This window comes from Phalacrocorax carbo, chromosome 4, assembly GCF_963921805.1.
Source record: "Phalacrocorax carbo chromosome 4, bPhaCar2.1, whole genome shotgun sequence".
NCBI classification, from domain to species: Eukaryota; Metazoa; Chordata; class Aves; order Suliformes; family Phalacrocoracidae; genus Phalacrocorax; species Phalacrocorax carbo.
The window spans coordinates 57,350,422-57,372,088 of record NC_087516.1 but is presented as its reverse complement, the minus strand read 5'-3'; the positions used below and the strand labels follow the sequence as shown (position 1 = coordinate 57,372,088).

General features: G+C 40.4%; 1 protein-coding gene across 3 annotated transcripts in view; it reads right to left on the bottom strand.

Moving 5' to 3' along the window:
• The window catches only part of NPNT (nephronectin), a 55,055-nt gene that overhangs the window by 13,383 nt on the left and 20,005 nt on the right, over positions 1 to 21,667 (bottom strand). For 2 of the 3 annotated variants that reach the window (XM_064450054.1, XM_064450055.1), the window contains 5 exons: positions 14,357 to 14,476; positions 13,443 to 13,562; positions 8,250 to 8,384; positions 6,925 to 7,047; positions 4,644 to 5,150 (listed from right to left, as the gene is read on the bottom strand). In XM_064450054.1, coding sequence (XP_064306124.1) covers positions 4,644 to 5,150; positions 6,925 to 7,047; positions 8,250 to 8,384; positions 13,443 to 13,562; positions 14,357 to 14,476 — 1,005 coding nt within the window. The remainder of the gene's footprint in view (positions 1 to 4,643; positions 5,151 to 6,924; positions 7,048 to 8,249; positions 8,385 to 13,442; positions 13,563 to 14,356; positions 14,477 to 21,667) is intronic. The other variant, XM_064450056.1, reaches the window with a different exon arrangement.

The window sequence follows — 21,667 nt, the reverse complement described above, 5'->3', positions numbered from 1 at the left end:
ACTTTCCAGTCATTGAAATGGGGAGCAGAAAGAATCAAGTTTTAATCCAATCTTTAAATTTTTTTTATAGCTGTTATGAGAAGTCTCCTAATTCCAATCTTTTCAGCTCCACTAAGAGCTAAGAAGGAAAATCGCTGAATTATCTTTTAATACAGATAACAGTTTTTTGTTCTTGCTCTGCTGGTAACTAGTATCATGCTTTAAGTTTATGCTTTTAATGCTTATCACCCAGATCCCAACAGTAGCAGAAATTCAGTCTTATAGAGAAGTACATTCTATGTGTTAGAGACTATCCGAGTAACCAGGAAAGATTCCTCTGTACTTCACTGTGGTTTGTACCAGTCCTGAAATAGTTAAATATTAAGCCATCACTACATTCCTCCCTCGTTGCCATTCCCCCCATATCCATATCAGGAGAAGATTATCCTTGGTGCCGGATTCCACTGTCTGCATCTGACTAAGTGGTTCAAAGGCCAAGTGTAGGAATTCCATTTTAAAAAATACTAAATTTTTTGTTCTCTGAATAAGCAGCTCCCCAAAGTCACTGCAGGCATTTTTAGAAAAGGGGTAAAGCATCTAAAGAAACACAACCACCAAATACCTTTCAAAAATTGCAAAGGTATTTAAATAACATTATCAGCATTATTATAATTTGTGCTCTGTCACCACTGAACAGACCAATCTCACCGGTCCTCAGCTGATTTCAAGCTGAGCAGCACATTCAGGAGTGTTCTGAAGTGAAAGCTTAGGACAAGTTTACTCAGCGTGTGGGGTGGCAGGTCAAATAACTTGAAGGGAGAAAATAAGGAGCAACAAGTCACCAAGGGTAAGCTCAGGAAAAGGTTAAATAACGAAAAACTAAAATTTGAGAGATGCTTGCAGAAAACAAGTACACTTGCCCACGCATGTTTCCGCTCCCGATCTGGACCAATCTTAGGCTGCCAGTATGTCTGCATGATTTAGTCTAGTGCACCAGGACCTCTATCAGCGTACAGCGCACCAACACCACCTTCGCCACGGACTGCCTAACAGAAGTACTACCTATTCACGTGGCTAAGCAAAGCAGCATTTACGGTCATGCTGCTTTGTCAAAGTCTGGCTAAAGCTTCAGAGCCTGAGGGGGGAAAAAGGAAGGAAAAAGTCCATGCATCACAAGATAACCTCGTTTAAAAACACAACTTTAAATATTGAGGTCTTCAGCAGATGCTAAGGGCTGGAAGGTCAGAACTGCCAGTGGTGCTGGCTGCAGTGCTCTCTGTGCTGGGTTTTGGCCATCCTTGTGTGATAAAACGCTGATACAAGAGCCTTTGTTGACACACAGGGAAGCAGCCATCTAAGGAGACACTGTAACTCTTCTGAAGACTTACAAAACTGAAGTTAAGTCCTACTTCATGATCTAAGTGGATCCTCCTCTGTTTTCCAAGACAATGAGTGTTATAAGTTGACTGAATTGCTGCCTGCATTCTCCCATGGGAAACAAATAAAGGCAAGAGCGAGGCTTTCTCTCCTCTTTTCAGACAGGCATATGGGGAGCACAGTGCAAATTTGTTTTTGAGCTTCTTCGCTGCCTCAACTGGAGAAGCAGATGACATGGGGAAATGAACTTAGAGAGGCTCAGTCTGAGCCAAACAAAATTAGCTCACATCCACAACCCAGGAAGACTGCAAAGATGTCTGATGTAGGTGAGATTAAAACAGCAGCAGTTTTAAAGAAGCTGAAGAAGTTAGCTGAAAAAGCCCCCTCCCTGAGTAAGTACAGAGGCAAATGAAAAACCCACAAATGTTTTTGGAAGTGGGGAAGACTTGGCACATCCACATGGCAGACAAGCAGCACGTCACAGGTTAGCTAAATGTTAATAGTTATTTCATTTTAAAATTCTGGATTGTCTTAACATCGTGGCTGTTAACATGGTGTTTGGCTGTGAGGAATGCTTTTCAAGAGGCCCTGGCTTACACTTGGTGGAAGCACTGCTGTTCTGAGCGTGCGGTGCCTCACACAGAGCAGCTGCAGCCTCACAGAGCCAGGCACTGCTTGCCCACAGGCGTGAGCTGGGGCAGGGCTGGCCTGCAGCATGCCAGCAGGAATCTGAAGCTTAACCCACCTGGCAAATGCCATCTGTAAGCTAACATGAAAGGCATTTTAGCTATTGCCCTTTACCTTGCATTTGCCACCAGCCAAGAGCATGCACACAGCCAGTTCTGCAACCCAGCTAATGCCCAGGAACTCAGCGCCTGGCAGTAGCGCTCCCATGTTGCTGAACCAAGTGTGATGACATTTGAGGATGATTGAGTATCCCTGTATTATCCTCAGAAGTGCAGGTCTCAGAGCAGGTGAGGATAAGCTGAGTTATGCCCTGCACATCCCATTGTAGTAATGTATGTGGCTATAACTTTTCTACCTGTTTTTCTAGATGTCCCACATGAAAAAATGTTACTTCTTCCCATCCCCACAAAGTCCTACAGTAACAGGATTCAAAAGGTAAAGTAACACCTTACTCTACAAGCAATGCTTTCCTTGATAAGGCAGCACATTCTTCTGGAACAAAACTATTTTGCATCTGACTGGAGTTTTCAAATCCTAAACAAATGCCTCTGGACAGAGTGAAGATGGGGGGGAACACCAGTGACCACTACCTAGATGCTATTTCAAACTGGTCATGAAAGAAAGGCAGAAAGACAGACAGAAAAGAGATGATACCAGCTTTGTTGAGGATTAGATTACTAGCACCATGCAAATTCCTACCATCTAGAGCACAGGTAGGCTGTCTGCCTTCAGTCACACAGTTATCTCACACACATATGTATATCAGTCATATCACACACATATGTATATCAAGTATATCGTTAGCAGGGGACAGAAGAAGAAATAATACAGGATTAAAGACACATATCTATTGACTTGATTTGAGGAGCTACCTGTCCCTGTATTACCTGCTGAAGCCAGTAACAGATGCTGGTGCTTGACCTGTTGGAATCCTGCTGTATAGCACTCTGAAGCCTTTGAAGCTATGTATGTATATCACAAACCTTGAAAGGTGGCAGCTGACCTAAATAGTTGATAAACACTTAGGAGATCAACTTTTCCTGTGTTTGTTTTACATACCACAATGAAAGCTTGCAGTCGGAAAACAAACTTAAACACTTTCACTTTCCTACTTTCCAAACTCCTATATCTGAAGCATACGTATTGAAAACATAACCTTCAAAATCAAGCCTCTGGGGATGATACAGAAAGACTAATTGTAAATAATAAGCTTTATACAGGTGATTGCTATGGCTTCATGACTTCAAGAAAGTAGCTGAAAACTTTTCCTCTGCTTTAGAATTCCAGAGAACACTTGCAACACGAGACAGTCTGGGAAGCATAGTGCTAGAGTCTAGAATAATTTCCACAGAATTCTGTATTTTTATCTATTGGTTCCCATTATATTAAATTTTGGGAGTCTTTACTACATTTCTTTTTAGAATTTTACATAAAAATGTTTTCACATTTTAACTGAATATAGATTGTTTAAAAAATAACCTTGAAAAAGCCAAAAGCACACTCCTCTCAGTAGTACCAGGATTCATCTTCCCAAATTCTAAGTCAGCTTTTGTCTCCATTTTAAATTTATCAAACTGTCTACAACTGATAAAATGTCAACAGGGAAAACAAACTGGTTTTTGCAAGGAACAAAATAGTTCACTGAGTAATGACCTAAGAGAACACAGCCCAGGAAGTTACTGCACAGATGCCAAAGCAACCCGAAAAAAACTCCCACGGTGCTCATACACCTGCTCTGAGACAGCAAACTTTTCTCCTACTACGTTGCTTCAGCAGCTGTATTGTACATCAAGCTGAAGGAGAAGGGCTGATCCAGCACACCCTCCCCATCTCTAAAATTAGCAGCAGAACTAAAGATGAAATCGGGTGTTGAGTATTTCTTGGCAGACACGTGTAACTCTGCATGTGCCAGTAATGTCTTCTGTGGTATGCACTAAAGCTGGTGTAGAAACGGTGCTGTAGCTTTAGCGAAGCTCTTAAAATGACGTGCTCATGCTGTGAGAATCCTTACTATCTTCAGCTTTTCATGTACCCATTTTCATAGATGCAGTCCATAAAGTTAACCTCTGTTATTTTTATGCAATTTTGCCTTTGCTTAGTCATAAACATCCAAGACTATTTGAATTCATACGATATGATGACATAACAGAGTCTTTAGGTAATCAGACATGGTCCCATTTCTTACCATTCTTAAAACTAGGGCAATATGCTATCTAGGAGTGACTCTCAACTCCCTGAATTTTAATCCATTAACTATTTATGAGTTATGTTGCATTTCAACGTTTTTCAAAACATCTTTTGTTCTCCAAAGCTTCCATCTGAAAGTGTAATTAGGTTAGGCACTTATAGAGGACAATATAATCACAAATAATTTCAAAAACAAAACCTGAAATTTTTTGTTTAATTGATCCAGAACTTACTCCCCACATTTTTGTTAGGTCATAAGATCAATTATTTGTGCAGCTTTACCATATGAACACTTTCAGTTTCATGTCTTCGTTCTCACTGATAAAATGCTCCAAAAAAACCCCAGCAGTACAGCGCCTTTGCCTCACTGCATCTAAAGTCTGATAAATGAAAGGATATGTAAAATCACTTACTGAACACATCTCCTCGGGGTTTCTGAGGATCTATCTGGATCCTGTTATCATCTGTAATTCCTTGGGAAAGCGTAGTTTCAATATGAACACGTGAAGGCTCTTCAGTTGTCAGAGGAGTTCTTTGTGGTGGTAGTGTAGGTCTTAATGTTGTAGGCTGAGGTGGTGTTGGAGGTGGAGGCCTTGTCACTGGCTTCTTTACTGGCCTTGTTGTCACCGGCACATACCTAGTGGTTGGCTTTGGTGTCAGTCGAGTTGTTGTCCTGGGAGTAGGTCGAGCTGTTGGCCTGGGTGTAGGCTGAGCTGTTCGCCCAGGTGTAGGTCGAGCTGTTGGCCTGGTCACCGGCCTTTCTGTAACAATAGCAGGTACATATGGTGGTCTGAGGGGTTGCCTTGTGCCTCCAACATCAGGAATCCTATTGGTTATACCACTGCCTCCCTTAGGGAGTGTGCTGTTGCCCTTGAATATATGATATGGACCAGGTGGTTCAATCATAACATTAGGAATAACTGCAAAGAGAACCAAAATGGGACCGAAATGGACATTTGAGTCTCTCACTCCAGAAACTTAACAACATATTTCATTATGACACGGAGAGTCTTTGCTGAAATCATTTCTCGTCTTCTGAATGTTTCCACTAATTAGAAACATACTTTAGCATCAGCACTGCTGAATTATTGCGTCCCTTTAGATAGTAATTCTCATTACAGTGGTTTAGAGATGATTTAGAATGACTGAAGGCCAAGAGGCTTCCATCCCCACCCTCTTTCAGAGGTGGTAAAACTTACACAAAAGCACGGTGAGAAAAAAAGCATGGACAGGAAGGTGTATGTTAAGCAGCTCTCTAAACTGGACAAGTTTGTACTCAGGGGCAGAGGCGAGTTTAGTAAGACTCCAATGTTACAGCCATTTTGGTCATGGCTGAGCAGATACCATTGGCTTAAGAAAGTTATCTTTCAGGCCTCTCTACTTCTAAACTTTTCTCCTTGTCAATAAGCATTAATCATTTTACAGAGATTGAAACTAAGCCAATAGCCTTCATTTAGACCTTTACCTTTGCTAAACATCAGGAAACTAAGTAAATAGCATTTTTTTCAGCCTCCACAAAAAGGAGGTGGTGAACTGAGCTCCGCCTACACCACAGTGACAGTGCCTACAGTACCATCTCCCCCAGTATTTCATAAAGAAAGGACAACAAATTTTAACTTGGTTTCACAAGGAGAGTTTCTGCAGACATGAAATGCAAGAATATCTGTTTTGTTATTTATAATTTTCTAGTTGTTAATAAGCCTTTTATCTCTCGCTGGAGATCTTCAAAGCCCCAGTAAGAACTTTAGTCACGTATTTTGTGTACAAGTGTTTCAAGTATAACACACAGTTAAAATGAAGAACTACTGTTTGTTAAACAATTCATTGTTTGATGATAGCAGGTAAAAAGGTTTTCTCTCTGGCTGTCTATTTATTACTATTCTTTTGAATACCCTGTGGTTTTTACATTACGGTATATTGAAATATAAAATGCACCTAAGGACTATGTCCCAGTAATACATGTGAAGTGTCTCCATATAGAATTGCAAGCACTTAGGTTGTGAAAGACCATCTTAGCCAGATCACATTGCCGTGACAGCTACAGCCAACGGAACTAAGTCCGCGATGGTACTGCTTTTTAAAGAGATCAGTGAGTCACCAAAGACCAGAACCCACGTATGAACACAGGGTCCTCAAAAAGATTCCGCAGATGTCACAGAGCTGCACAGTCCTGAGGGATGGCAAATGTGGGGGAGCTCCAATGGCCTACTCTGTACCAAGGGGGATGGCTGCTTCCCCTTAGAGAGAGGTGAGGAAATGAATTCCAACTTCAACAGGGAATTCTTCCAGAGAAATCCTCCCTCTCATCTCTGCTCACATCTGGGGAGCAGTGGGGAGTGGATGGGGTGAGCTGCTGAAAGAGGCCAGTGTCAGAGTGTCCATAATAACAGGGTATGAGTAATATGTACTGTTTGACGAGACCTCCCCGCTTACTCAGTTGTTCTCATCCTGGAGCAATCTCTAGAATTAAGCTGTGAACAGGGAGAGGTGAATTTCTTTCTAATTATGAAAATGTCTCAGGGAAAGGTATTTTTACCAAGGCATGCTAAGACTCAGAAAACTCTGACTACATTCCCTGGCCTCTTATTAAGTATTAAAAATAGTTAAGAGAAACTGATAGTGCTGTATCTCAAACATCACAACATGAGACACATTTACTTTCAGAATTCCTTTTTTAAAAGGAGCATTACATACGTATGCAGTTTGTTCCGTTGTCTCTGTACCCTTCCTTACACTTGCATTTGTAGGATCCTGGTGTATTGTAACATCGTGAAAAACTACCACACCGATGGTGGCCAAGGGAACATTCATCTATATCTGCAACAGAAAGTTACATTTAAAAAGTTATTTACATCAAAGAAACTTGACTTTCCACTTATCCCTGCAAAAACACAAACAGTAGTATAGTCATTAAAAAATATTATTAATTTTGAAAAATTTAATAAAAATGAATTGCCAGTGGGAAAAGGAAGATAGGCAGCCACAAATCAGTGTGGTGATACAAATGTCAGGGTAAAAGGGACTATTGTGCAACTCTGGTATTGCTGAGCTTATACCTTAGCATCAGCTTCCATGATGTTCTGTGGGTAGATTGCAGATGAGATCATGAAGATCACAATTTTAATAACCACTTCTTAAAGGTGACATGATAAGAAAAGAAAAATCTGAGTGTAGGAATATGCATGTTCTTAATCACACCGGTATTAAACTGTTTTTTCATAAAATGCTTCCTCTATTACACATCTGTATAGATGCTTTTACATCAAGTAGAAACTGCTTCAAACATCTTATACGGCATTTCCATGTTTGTTGTTAGTGATGCAAGCAAAAACCTCCAAATTCTAGTGCTCTGCATAGAGATTTCTCTCTAAAAAACATACTTAAACAGAAAGCAATGCCTCATTATCTCCACATGATCCTTTCTTCAGTGAAAGGTTCATAACCTGCTGAGGCCCTGGGAAACTAAGACAGTAGGACCTGGGAACATCTTTGTTGAAGGGCATACACCAGCTGCATTCCAGTCTCATGTCCAGACAAAGACAGGTTATTTCCCAGCCCCTGCCCTTTCCCCATCTGTCTCCAGGGGAAGGAAAGTTGAGCAGCCTGGGTCCGAAGGAGCTGGGGTATGCTCTAGCCACATTTTCTTATCGTGGATTTTGGGGCATGCTACGGAGCACACCTGCATTACAGCTCATACACAGCCTAAGCTTATATGCTGCTCCAAATCTAGCAGTGAAACCTGTGGGGACAAACGCTTTGGAAAGGAATTGCTGGGGTCATCAGCTCTGCTCTCCCACTAGCTTCCACAGGAGCAGCAGTCACAAAAATGGGGGCCAAATATATGCTTTCTTTTTCACAATCTACTTCTATAATCCGCTCTTTCCTACAATACAGATGCAGTGCAACCTAAAACCTGCTTCAACATTTCAGCCACAATAAGCAAACATTCCTCTTTAAACCATTAATTTCAGTTTAGAATATGCAGCTCTATTACACGCACGTAAGAAATAAGTTATTACCATGACATTGGTATTTGCCTCCGATGTAAATTAGATCAAAGCCTTTATGACACCTGCAAATGTAGCTTCCAAAAGTATTGATGCAGTGCCTAAATCGTGGACAGATAACTCTCCCAGTAGCACATTCATCAATATCTGTGGAAACAAAGGAACTGTATTATTCTTAATAGCACTTAAAATACAATCTGTACTATCTAAATCAAACTGGTTTCACATAATGAAAAACTAAAGAAGAATAGCCGAAGGGGTTTTGGTAAGGTCCTTTTGGCTACAAGCTGCTCAGCCAGCAGTAACACCTGAGCATTTCTTCTGGTTGTGCCATCCCAGTTCAGCGCTTGGTCAGATGCCCAAGTTTTTATGCCTCCTGTGCCAGAAGCCTTTAGAAATCCTGTGAGAGTGACAAGAGATGCAATGGCATAACGAGCACTGCTACTGAATTTGGAATGCTTGCTCTATGCTCTTGCCATTAGACATTCTCCAATTCCCCACAAAATGTGTGACAGCTTCTTCAAGGCCTCAAAACACACATCCTTAAAACTGTAATGGTATTTGTCTGGAAAAAAGCTATTTTGTGTTATTTGTATAATTTTCTTTTGTCCCACTAAGACCCGCCTGGTTATAAAGACAGCACCTGGATTTATAGACAAGGAGTAATAATAAAAACTACCCCAGTAATTATTTTTCTGAAACATGCCTGAAGTATTTCTCCTGCAGCAGGTGTCACACGTGTATATTCAAACTACATCACCCTACAGTAAGAAGTGGTTTGGTTTTTTAAAATCTCAGGTGTCCCTAATCTATGACCTGCCCATTGAGCCTATCAGGAAATCTTCATCTGTTCAGGACTTCCTGTAAACAAAGACAGTTCAATATAATGCCAGGGATGCAGTATTTCTGGGTCTCCTTCCACTTAGTTACCACAGGCCAAGTGTTTTTTGAGTACCTGCTCTTTGCAATCTCTTACCCTGCAGTGCCTGTGGTGTAGCTGACTCCACTTTCACAAAGAGTTTGGTTACCTGTGACTTTAAAATATCTCTGAGGTTCTGTGATATGTGGCTCCCCCTTGACCTGCCAGGGGCTCCCAGCAAGACCTGAAGCAGTGCTTCAGCAAGTGACATCCAGGCAAGGACAGAGGAGTGGGAAGACACAGATAATGCTCAGCAAATATCCAGTGCCCTTCATCTCCCAGGAGATGCTGTTCTTCGTGCTAACTAACAAGCCAGGCAGAGGCCCAGGGAGCAGCCGATGCTTACCCAGCGCTGCTTTTCACTGTCTGGGAAACTCTGAGATAAGGTCAGGCTGATACACAAAAGCTGCTTGCACTACCACTCACTCTGCTGCCCTTGGAATCACTGCTGAAGGCTGCTGAGTGCTTGAACCCTAATTCTTCACTGAGATAGAAGCCTGCTGTGCACAGCTGCCTCTGATGCACACCGCTCCTGACATCTTTTTCGTTATCTACAGAGCACAGTTCAAGCCTCTGCTCTACACCTCTATCAGGAAAGCAAGGTTTTGCTCTCCACACAATTCTTTTTGCAAAAGGAGCATTTCAGCTGCAGGTGTCAAAATTGCAAAACAAAGCTGCGTGATTGATGCCCTGCTGCTTGTAAAAGAGGCCTGAAAAAGGCAGGGAGAAGCCTAAGTCGCTTGCACAGCACAGGAAAAATGTTACCACAGAACTGCTGGTTAGTTAGGGCAGCTACCTGAGACGGGAGATTTAGCCTCAAATTCTCCAAGCTGTGTTTCCCACAGCCAAAAGAAGTGCCCTAAAGCCATGAATTACTGGCTAGATGGGCTGTCCCAGAGGTCCTGCTGGCACTGTCCCACTCTGCATGAAGAATTACCGAGAACAGCAATGATTCAACCCCTGAGCTCCTGCACTCCTGGCCCATCAGACTGCTCTGACATAGCAGCTCTCCTTTACTCTCAGTCAGGAGCAGTTCTGCAATGCCACGGTAAAGGCCTAAATGAGAAAGAAAACAAGGCCAATACTGGGCACCACTCCACTTGCCTGAATCTCCCTATAAATCTGCCTCTTGGTTTGAATCTATTATTAAATTTTTAGGTTTTGAGTACATTATTAATAGTTTTATAAATTTACAAGTCACAATTTTCTGCCCTTTTTAATAATATTATTTCAAGGCTGAAAATTTCAGACTCTTGATTACTATGAGTTAGTTGGGGTTCTCTGGTAGTGTTTTTATCTTTAAATCACAACTTCAAAAAGCAATTCAGTAAGAAAAAGATTACCTACTGAATATGCCTCATCATGGCACGGATTATGTTCTTTAAAACCTAATGTAGCTTGCCCTGCCTTTCCTTCTGTATGTATTCACGTTTTTGCAAATTCCCATAAGGTGAGAAGTATGTTAGATGATAAGAGCACTCTAGTGGTATTGTTTAATTTTCTAGGCAGTTATACATCCTAAAGATACAGGACTGAACTGCTAATCGATAACACTGTTGAAAACTGACACAAAAATAATGGGGAAAAGTAACAGTCTACTGCTTGCACTTAGTATTAGAGGTGGGTGGATGGTCGTTACTGGTGGGAAAAACACTTTTTGAATATTAGTTAGAAGCTGGTATGCAAGTGCTTAAAATTAGTTTCCTGCAGTTCTCAAATAGTACAGTGACTGTGGCTTCTTTCAAGTCCATGCACCCATGCCAGTTCACACCTGGGCCCAAATGGTGTAAAACTGTTTTCCTTTGCCTGCTGCAACATGCTGTGCCTCATACCTGCTTCCTATGAAAACCAGGGCATGAAGGGGTGATTTGTATTCTGATCTCAGCCTGGTCTGCCATGGAGGCGCATGCCCAGACTTAGCGCCAGGGAGCTGCTCCAAAGGCACATAATACAGACAGGACCTAATGCGTGTCATGGTCCGTGTTCAACAGAGAAGCAGAATTACAGTCTTGCTTTTCTCCTGCTGTGAATACAACCATATTGCCAACTCAAGCACTAAACAACTAGGAGATTGATTTAAAAACAGTATGATTTTTAAGTTTACAAGGTCATATTTTCAAGTTTCTATACACAACCAAAATATGCTAGAAAGCATTTATTTTAGGGTGAAAATTTTCCGTCCTCAAATAATTTCAGACCACCCAAAGATGAAATGTGTATACTGCTAATTTCATTAAATGAAAATCCCAATCCAAAAAACTGGCAACACCAATTGATTTATTGATTCAAGAGTCGTTAATTAATTAATTAGTCCATATTTTCACTGAATACGTCACTGAACACTTTTTCAATTCATTGTTATTTAGTTTAAATGATTTACCTTCATAGCCAAATTGTTTGATGGCTCTATACTGATTATCTGGAAGGAACATTTTAACAAGAGAATGATCAGCATGGGTTAAACTAAGAACAGAATAATGCCTAGAGGAATTTCCACCTGTGCTAAAAATAAGTATTACATTCCCAGCTGTATTTCAAACTCTCCTCAAACACGGATTTCATGAGCTGCAGCCAAAGCACACTTCAATGTTTTTTTTTTAACCATCTTCTACAATTCTATTTGTACTGCTGCAATACCCAGATCCTCGCTGGAGCTGACCACCTCTCCAACAGTGATGGGCTTGTACGCATGTGAGGAAGAGGCACAGGCCTAGTCCTAAAGAGCTTCCATTCTTGGAGGTATTTACTGGTTTTAGCACAACTCAAACTCGATAAAGAAATAACACAAAAAGGGTGCATGTCACCATCTCTTCTTACAAAAAAGGGGAGTAGATCATATTATGACCCATGAAGGGCAGACATCTCTTGCTGTGACTCCTTTCTCTGTATTGTACGTGGCTGCTCTGAAATTTTTTGAAAATCTTAAAAATAGGTTATGAGATCAATCTGAATGATGCACACCCAGCTGAAAGTTCTTTACCTTTCTGGGAAAAAAAGTGGTTCTTTTGGAAACTACACCGAAGAACTGAAAGTGCCAGCCTTCAGGATTAAAAGTGCAATTTGTTTATTTCAAAGTATGAAGTTTGCCTGAATATAAAAATGTAGACTAGGAGAATCTTGCAAGTATTTTTCTAGGAATTTTCTGTACTTGGAATAATTTCCTTGAATTTGTATTTAAAATTAATCAGCTTGCTGTGGCATGGCACAAGTCCCGTCCAAAGATCTCTGTCTGCCATAATGTCCAGAGCATGATTAATCACAGTTCAATCCCTTCAGCGTGTGACAATGGTGGGTTTTTTTTATTCCTGTTCTATCCATTCTTTTACATACACAGACATGCCAATCATGCACTTCAGAAAGCCTCCAACCTAGAGCTGAGCCTGCTCCTCACATCAGAAGATCTAGATTCTGTCCCTTGCTCTGCCAACAAATTCTTGGTCAGCACAGGTCACCCCCTTGGAGAATCACCTCCCCTATGGACAGCCATGATACTCAAATGGATAATTAGGGCATCCACACTCTCTTACATTCTTTCAAGTGCTGTTACTGGTTATAGAACTGTAGCACTGCTTAGGCTACAAATAATAAAATCATTGGAGCATCATAGCCACTCAGGATGTATAGTTAATGACTGATGAAATCACATGCCACACTGTTCCTCAGACCATAGTATTGTGTGGCACAATATAGTCTGATTAACCATAAGCGCCTTTTCTATGTTCATGAACATGGGAACAAAATATTTCACTTTTATACCGTCTCAATTCCTGAGTTTATTTTAACCTGGAGTTTTCACAGTATTGAAGAAATCCAGTAGCTTCAATCCCATTAATATTGGGAGCATGCACAGACCTTCACCTTGTCCCAGATTTGCACAAATTATCCCTTTACTCCCTGAGCCTAGGCACCATCTTGTTGGGTATGAGGGAGAGCTGACCTCCCCATAGCTTTCTTTATGCAGGCAGGTATTTTGGAGTCTCTGTTAGCAACAGTTTAAAATGACCCAGTAATAGCAGCATAAGAGCTGAGGGCTTGGGTGCCAAGCAGCCTGTGCAAGTTCTAAGCAGTCAATGAAACTTGCAGGACTGGAGGAAAACACTGGCAATCTCTGACACATACCACTTGAGAGCACCTGAACAACACGCCTATCCCAATTCTCAGCAGTAACATCTTTAAACCGCATGTATGATTCATTCTAAACACATCTGAGACTCTCTTGAACTGCATTCAGTGTAAGGATAAAAACATTCTGGAGAAAAAAAATAAATCTACATTTTATCACCAACCTATGCAAGTCCTGCCGTCAGGCCCTAGCTGCAGCCCTGGAGAAGGACAGCGGCAGCGTACTTCCCCTTTCAGTACATCACAGCCATACTGACAGTTTGCCATCAAGCAAGAAAGGGCATCTAGGAAAAGATAATTGAACATATTTAGATATGGACTCTGACCAGTATCAGAAAATTACTAAAAAATTTGAATAATTAAGACGTCATATAATAATGAGAGAAGTGGAAAAATGCTTGTATCCATTCAGGCTTTAAAGAACAAACACATACGCAGTAAATTTTTTCTTACCATAAATTGCACCTTTAAGAAAAAAATAAAAGAAAAACACCAGAGTTGTAGCAAGTTGTGTCATGGAATGCAGCCCCCATGAGGAACATAAAGCCAAGTGTGTACTATAAACCCTCCTGGACAGTACTGCCACTTTAATATAGGAGCATCTTTAATTAAAGGTAATTTCTCTCCCCTTCTCTCTGTTCAGACACTCAGAATATCTACTTTTATGGGAGCAAGTAGGAACCTGATCCCCAGAGAGATGACAGTACAATTTTATACCAGTCAAACAACCAACAGCTTTAGTGATTTTACATACATAAGGACATAATACAGCAGAACTGCAAGTGTCTTGCTGCAATGAAAACTGCAAGCACTTGTCCTTGAAGGCAATTAACAGTGATTTGCAGCACTGAAGAATGCTTCTGGGGAAACTTGTAATAAAACTAATAAAATCAAAATATTTGCTCGTATTTTGTTCAGCCTAATTTCATTAGAAAAAAAGAACCTCATCTTGTGCAACTGCCTAATTTCCAGCAAGGTTAATCTTTTACTTTACATCTTCATTTCATACAAGTTTCCCAGAGAAACTCAAGCACGGATCTTAGCTTGGAAAAAAAGCAAGCAACAAGCCTTGCCGTACTCGAACACGTTCCATCTGGCATAAGCATGTAGCCATTCAAACAGTAGCACTTGTAGCTGCCGTAGGTATTCATACACCGGTGTTTGCACGGCCGCGGCTTCAGTCCACACTCATTTAGATCTGAAATGAAGGGTACAAGGGAAGGGGGTGGGAAAAGAAAACATACAAAGTATGTGTGAAAAAACTACTAGCTCGAGTTGCTGCAGAAAGAAGGAAAAATATGGCAATTAGCTTTTTATATGCAGTCCAGCTGGTAGCAAGCGTCCAGAACACTCTGCAGGAAGCACTGTTCACCCCCTCCTGCCAAGTGGCGTATTTTCTTCTGTTTCACAGATATCCTTTCAGAAATGACAGTATTAGCATTAGATTAAGTGCCAACAGAAGTTTCATTAGGGAACGCACAAGCTCAGGCTGCCCACATCTCGCCACTATTCATGTTGATGCCACATCCAGGACCAGCCAGAAGTCTGGAGGAGGAGGAGGGAGGAAGCAAATGTCACTGCTGCAATCACTATCAGTAATTCTGATAGCGATTCAGTGATTCACTATCATGCTTCAACATTAGTCGCAGATGAAGGGAGGAAAGCTGATACTAACCTACTTTAAACAATCTCACAGAGAAAATTTATTCCTTACCATCTAGAAAATGCTGGAAAAAAGTATCTGATGTCAGCAATATTTGTCAAGGAGTATCCATGAAGACTGCTATGTCAGATTTACAATTTAATCCAGAATTCATTACTTACACTGACAATATTCAGCCTACAATTTTCCTATTAGTAGACAAGGCTTCTAACAAGAAGTAAAGATTGAATGAGCACTTCATTCAGAATTCACTTCCAAAAATGTGTGTTGGTTTTATCTCCGTAAACCAGAATAATTTGTTACTTACTTATTCGTGTACTGGTGAGTAAAGGTGACAATAAAGGTGAAAATAATAAATCTGTTCACAAATCCAGCCAGCAAGTACTTAAACAACTGAGTTACTGACCCTCATCTCTAATATTGCACTATGTTGTCTGGATGTCTGTTACTGTTAGTTCCAGAAACTTTTCAAAGAGCCATCTCCACTATTAAGCACATTCTCATCAAAAGTCACTCCCTAATTCACATAGCGGAAAAGTAAGCCTTGGGGGTCCTACCTATGAACACAGTAGTCACTTTATAAAATGCCCGCTGAGAAGGAGATGTGTGCTTTCTATGGACTCGATGTGAAGGCTTAGAGTTAAGACGTTAAAACAGAAAGACAAATATACCTCTGGTTAGAATGAAGTAATTCTTAACAGTGTTTATCTGTATCATTAAATCTGTTGTCTTCTGACCTACTGTTTTCATCTTCATGGGGTCAAGGAAAAGTAAAGCATTGTGCAGACAGGTATTTGCCCCTCCCCACAGGCCTTCCCCTAACTGATGGATATCGCCTTTTTTTCCTTCATTTCCCAAGGCCTCAGGAAGGGCAGCAGGTTTAGGGATAAGAATACTTCCTGCTCCCCTCTGCTGCAAGAGGGTAGCAGTAAGGGACGTGATTTTCCCTTTCTTCCTGTAGAAGGCTGAACAAGATGTTTCTAGGAAGCCTGAAGGGAAATGTTTCCTCCTAGAGTGGCGAGGAAGATCAGGTGAGTGTAGGCACGACTTCAGTGAGGAAAAGTTGCCAGAGGGCTGGACCTGCGCCTGACAAATGAGGAGCCATAACCACCTCTGCAGTCTTTCTGCAGGTTGCAGAAAGAGCATCCCTTTTCAACTCTCACTCTTTGGGAGTTTGAAAATATTTCTGGAGTTGCCAGGAGAACATACTTCTTCCTGCAGGCACCATTGCCACAATCGCAGGAGCATACCTGCTGGGTTTGAGAGAGAGAGCTGTAGAAGACACGTACATTTTCTACTGTGAAAGAGGGATCTTCAGCTAAGACTTACGACTATTGATAGAGTATGTGCATAGGTCAAATGGAAAAGCAGTAGATGATTATGCTACGGGGGAAGGACAAGTTTTCATTGTGAAAATCTTTGTGTAAAAACTTTACATAAAAATCCTCCGTAATGAACAGGTGAAAGCTCACATTTTGGGAGGCAAATTTCATTGGGCAGAGAAAACCTGCTTTTTTCTTTCTTCTGTTAAACTTAATACAAATGGGCAGCTCCTGACAGACATTATAGCTGCTTTAATACATTTATTACACATGCAACACGTCTGGTAAAAAAGTCACTGTTAAATTCAAAAACTCTTAGAGTTTGACTTCAATTCATAAAAGTATCCCCACAGAGCCCACACTATTGACTGTTCTGAGATTCATGGATAACAAATATTTTGAAATAAGAGAAAGAAAAGTTCTAGAAGTCTAAAATACCTGTATATCTTCCTCTCGCACAAAAAGCATCACTTTACAAAATACAAGCATAACAGAGCTATGTATAAAATATTTAACTAGAATTAGGGACAGAAAGAGGAAAGGTAATGCTGAAATTCAGCTGCCAGGGCAGGATTTTAGCAGTGACTGTGTGAACTTCTAGTGCTTACATCTCACTGCGCATTGGCACCTAAGTTCAGATACTCCTGAAGACTTTACCGTTAAGAAATGTCTCACATTTATCTCCAGAGCTACAACCACAGATCCAAAGTTGAAAACTATAAGAATTTATGACTGTTCTCAGTTTACCATCTTCCTTAAAGTATAGATTAGATCATGAGCCTTAAATAATTGGATCTTTCTAGAGGACTCTGTTTACTACACCACCATTTGGTACAAAATATTCTTAGTATGGAAATGAAAGTTCTGGTATTGACAAATATTAGCTATCAGTAACATGCTCTGAGAATAAGCTGTTCTTAAAAAGTAGGTGCAATCAACTGTATTAGGATACCACATCATACTCCTTTCATTTGTGGAATTTTGACTAAATTATTTCCATTGTCTTCGCTTCATTCCTTCTCTGCCTGTGAACAAATCCTGTCAACATCAGTTTTTGATTCACAGCCTAAAAAACATGCTGACAGTAAAATGCCTGTGCCTTGAAAAAGCTCAAATTTTTTAACCTTGGCTGACGTAACAGAAAGCTAAGGTCACAAGGCAACAGAAACAGGCTGTTAGCACAACTCTACGGAAACCTAAACCTCATGTGTCACGGGTTTTCACTTTTGCCTTTGAAATTATCTGCCGAAAGAAATATGTTTTTAACCTTATGGAGACAGAAGGAATGCTTCGATTTAGGAAAACAAGCGCTGGCAGTGCTGTGGCTGCTTAAGAGAAAAGCCAGCCTGAGAACAGGTTAGGTGTATTAGAGCATACTGCTCAGCCCATCTTATTTTCCCCAAAATGCAACTTTTCTTCTTTTCTCCAGCACAGATGGGCACATACTCAGAAACTGCACAACACGCACTACTCGGTTTCCTAGGAGGCACATTGTACGATTACTGACAGGTCCTACTGGTTCTACATAAAGGCCTGTACAAATATGCTGACAGCTCTCTCAATCCACTTCTGTGCACCCATAATCTGTAACAGCATGCTTCCCTAAGAAGAGTCCGGATGTACTGCACATGGACTGGGAGAGCACTGAAACATTCCTGCCATTTATATATCTATTTGTGTGATTCTGGTTCCTTAAGTAAGGTCTATTTTTTCAAGAACAGGTTCAGGCTAATGTTAGCAGTCAAAAAGTCAGCCGTAGCAACATACCTCTTGAACAAATGCTGTTTACTTACCAGTTGTGTATTTCAAGCAACATCTATAAAGATATCTCAGTATGTCTATGCATCAAAAGAGGAAATAAGTAAACAGCAGAAGTTTCCTCTAAAAAAAAATTGAAAGCTAAAATGTATAAACTCAAAGGGAAGTAAAAATAACACTTTTACATAATTTTTCTTTTTAATAAAATATCATCATTTCTTTTAGTCACTTACAATCTCACACTAGAATTTAAAATATAAAGCCAAACACTATTAGAGTTTAACAAAACCCTTTAATTTCCTTGTAGAAATGCGCACTCACTGTCCTGCACTTGAATTTCGTTGTTCAGCCACTTAAATTCCCATGTTGCCTACAACTGTACAGTCAACGCAAAATCAGCATTCTTAATTTCAAAACGACATAAGACAATACTGTACACAAAAGGAGACTGACAGTTCTGGGCACTATGGAAAGCATGTCTATAACATACATGCAGGCTGCTGAGCACAAGTATTTTATTTTTAAAGAAATTAAATGAAAATGCGAATGCAAGGAAAGGACAAGAGTGCTACGCTGGCAAATCCGGATGTGAGTTCTTTAACTACTGTGCGGCACCACGTATGATCTTGGATAACGACCAACTTCAGTGCGCTCTTAACAATGGGGCACTTATTCTTATGAAGATGCAATATATCGTTTTCTTTAATTAGGTTCTGCAAAAGACTCCAGCACTTAGACCTTTTCTGCCTTTTTCTGCCTATTAGCCAACTTGGACCAGGCAACAGAGAAGTCAAATATTCAATACCAAATTTACTCAGACTTTGAAAATAGAACACCAGGGACCAGAAACCAAGTACAAAATGAAACTGTTATCACCATACTATAAACAGTAGATCAGCTTTCATTTCCAGCAACTACCATCACACTACCATGTCAAACTTACGAGAGATTTGTATCACCCTAAGACAGTTTTGTTCACATCACTTAATTATCAGCTGCCAAATGCAGAAGTTAACCACGCTCATTTTCTTCAACTTCCAGCTTTATGTAAATCACAGTTTTGTCTTTATCTAACCTGACAAACAATTTCATCACTCTCACTTTACAAAGGAACTCAGAAACAAATAAGAAGAGCAGGCCCTGAAAGAAAAGCAGAGGAAAGAAACGAAAGCAAATTATAAACATGGGTATGGTGGAGAGTCAAGCCTTTTCAGAATACAGGCACAGAGCATCAATACAATACAATCAGTTATTTGCTCCGCATGCTAATGACACTGCAGGTTTCAGCTTTTGCATCACAGCCATCGGTCCAAACTCTTTGCAAGAAATTGTATTACTGTTTCAAGCCGTGCAGGTAGAAGGAGCACGCCACCTGAAATACAGCACCAGCTCACCCATTGGTGCTAGAGTTCTTGCATGATGGTCCAGGGGGCGGAATAGAAGTGCTTCACTGCTCTGACCAGGTAGACTTGTATATAGCTGCTTATCTTTGCAGGATGGGAAGAGGGCATAATAAAAATGAAATTACCAGATCTTTGTAATATGCACTACTTCATCATTTAATTTTTTTTTAATTAAAAAATATATACACATATATCAAGCGCTGACAAGAATTGCATTACAAAAAGAGAAAGTAGCAAACTTTGCATCACGTTCCTGGAACAAACAGGGCGAGAGGACAGTAAGATACAGAAAAGCCACCTTACATTCTTTGCATAAAGACAACCTTTCCAAGGCACACAAAGTTAACCTGAATGTGCTTTAGATTGCTAGCAAAAATCACAAGTTTTCAACTATTTGTATTTGTCTGTGAACATAGATCTTATTGAAGAGCAGGTATCAATTTTCTGATTAACTTCTTTTGAAAGAAGTATTAGTCCTGTTACTATCACTATAAATTACAGAGACAGCACAGGGTATTTTCTTTCAAGTTGCTTAGCTTTTTTCTTAACTGGTTACAGCTGTAAACCTCGATCAAAAAGCTAGAAGGGAAGCACTAAAGCGCTCAGAAGATTTGAATGCTGTGGGGAGTGCACATGGTTGGCCTTTGTGCAAAGTCACTGCAATTTAATTGCTGATGATAGCAACATAATAAAAGAAGTATCAGCTAATCCTAACTTCTGAGTGACCTAAAGTGAGGTCTAGATTGCCACAGCAGCTGCAGTGCCACCAGAAAAAGACAAGCCTCCAGGCATCATCACACAGTCAGGGTTCACCAGTTCTGCTGTGAGGCTGGGTTCTGCTCTTGGATTGGTCCCTGGGCTTGATTCACGAGGCCCATGAACAGATGGGATGTAAAGCCTGCTTATCAGTGCTTGTACTCAAAGAACACCCTTCACCAAGAACCTGAGCATACTTTACAGCACAGCACCGTTCACACATCCTAGAAGGACATCGACCTCTGCAGAGGAACTCCACCATTTCTGCAAACACTGTTAATTTCCGTTATTACTAATTATTACTCTAGAATAGAAGTGAGAAAGATGGTCCACAGGCTGAACAGGATAGGTGCTATATTAAGGTATAACAACATAGGTCACACTTATCCTGTGCAATTTGAATTTCCTCCCAGCAAAAGCAGACTCTGCACTATGCATTTTCAGGTCTCATCCTAACACGGAATCAGCACGTGGCAAGAACACTTACCCTGATGCCAGGAACAGCTCACCACAGAATAGAGGAGATCTAGGCTGTAGCCACCTGAACTGGCGTACTTTTGGGACACCACAGTCAGCAGGAATCTCAGAAACCTCATGCACATCTGCCATGGCAACATTGCCACTAATTCTATGCAAGAATATTTGATCGATACTGCCTAAAAGGCTTCCTTTAATCATTTATCACCACATTTTTTCCCTTCCTTATCATTTAGTGGAAAGTGAATAGTTTAGTTCAAGACTGCAGCCTCCAGCAATCTGCACAGCATTCTTCTGATATTGTTAAAGTAATTAGTATATATATGAAAACTGTTACATATAACAACTGTTAGTTCACTGCACTGTTTCCTAAAAAAGTTCCAGACTGACCAAAATAGGTATAGAATAATAAAATCATAACAAGCCATCCTTTAAAATGCTAGCCCAGAGCAAAGGGAAAAGAAGATGGGATAATCTGAGAGAAGGCAGAACAAATGAAACTTAAAACAAAACTGAAAATAACAATATTCATTTCCACATCAATTCAGGAAGATTAGTAAATCTGAAAACAAATATGTACCTATTTTTAAGGAAAATAATTCATTCTAAAATCCACACGTCAAAAGAAAGTTAGCAAACATCAGGGTACATTTTTGAGCAACAGCATAGTTCTAAATGTCACACTTTCTACCATACTTCCTCAGCACTCTCAGAAAATGTATGAACTTCTGCAGGCTGAGACAACTGGAAATGAGAAGAGTCTCACTGAGATACCTTTGTATGTGAACATGTCTTAGGCATCAAAATCTAATAAATTATGTATTACGATTCTGTTGTATACTCTATGATCTTTATACCATTACATGTTTTGGAGATCATTTTTGGGAAGAAAACCATAATGAAACTATATTGATAATTCCGTCATGTTTCCAACTCTTAAGTACGCACTACAGCTTATTGCTACCTAGCTAGTTCAGGATTAGAAACACAAAAACGAGAATGCATGAACA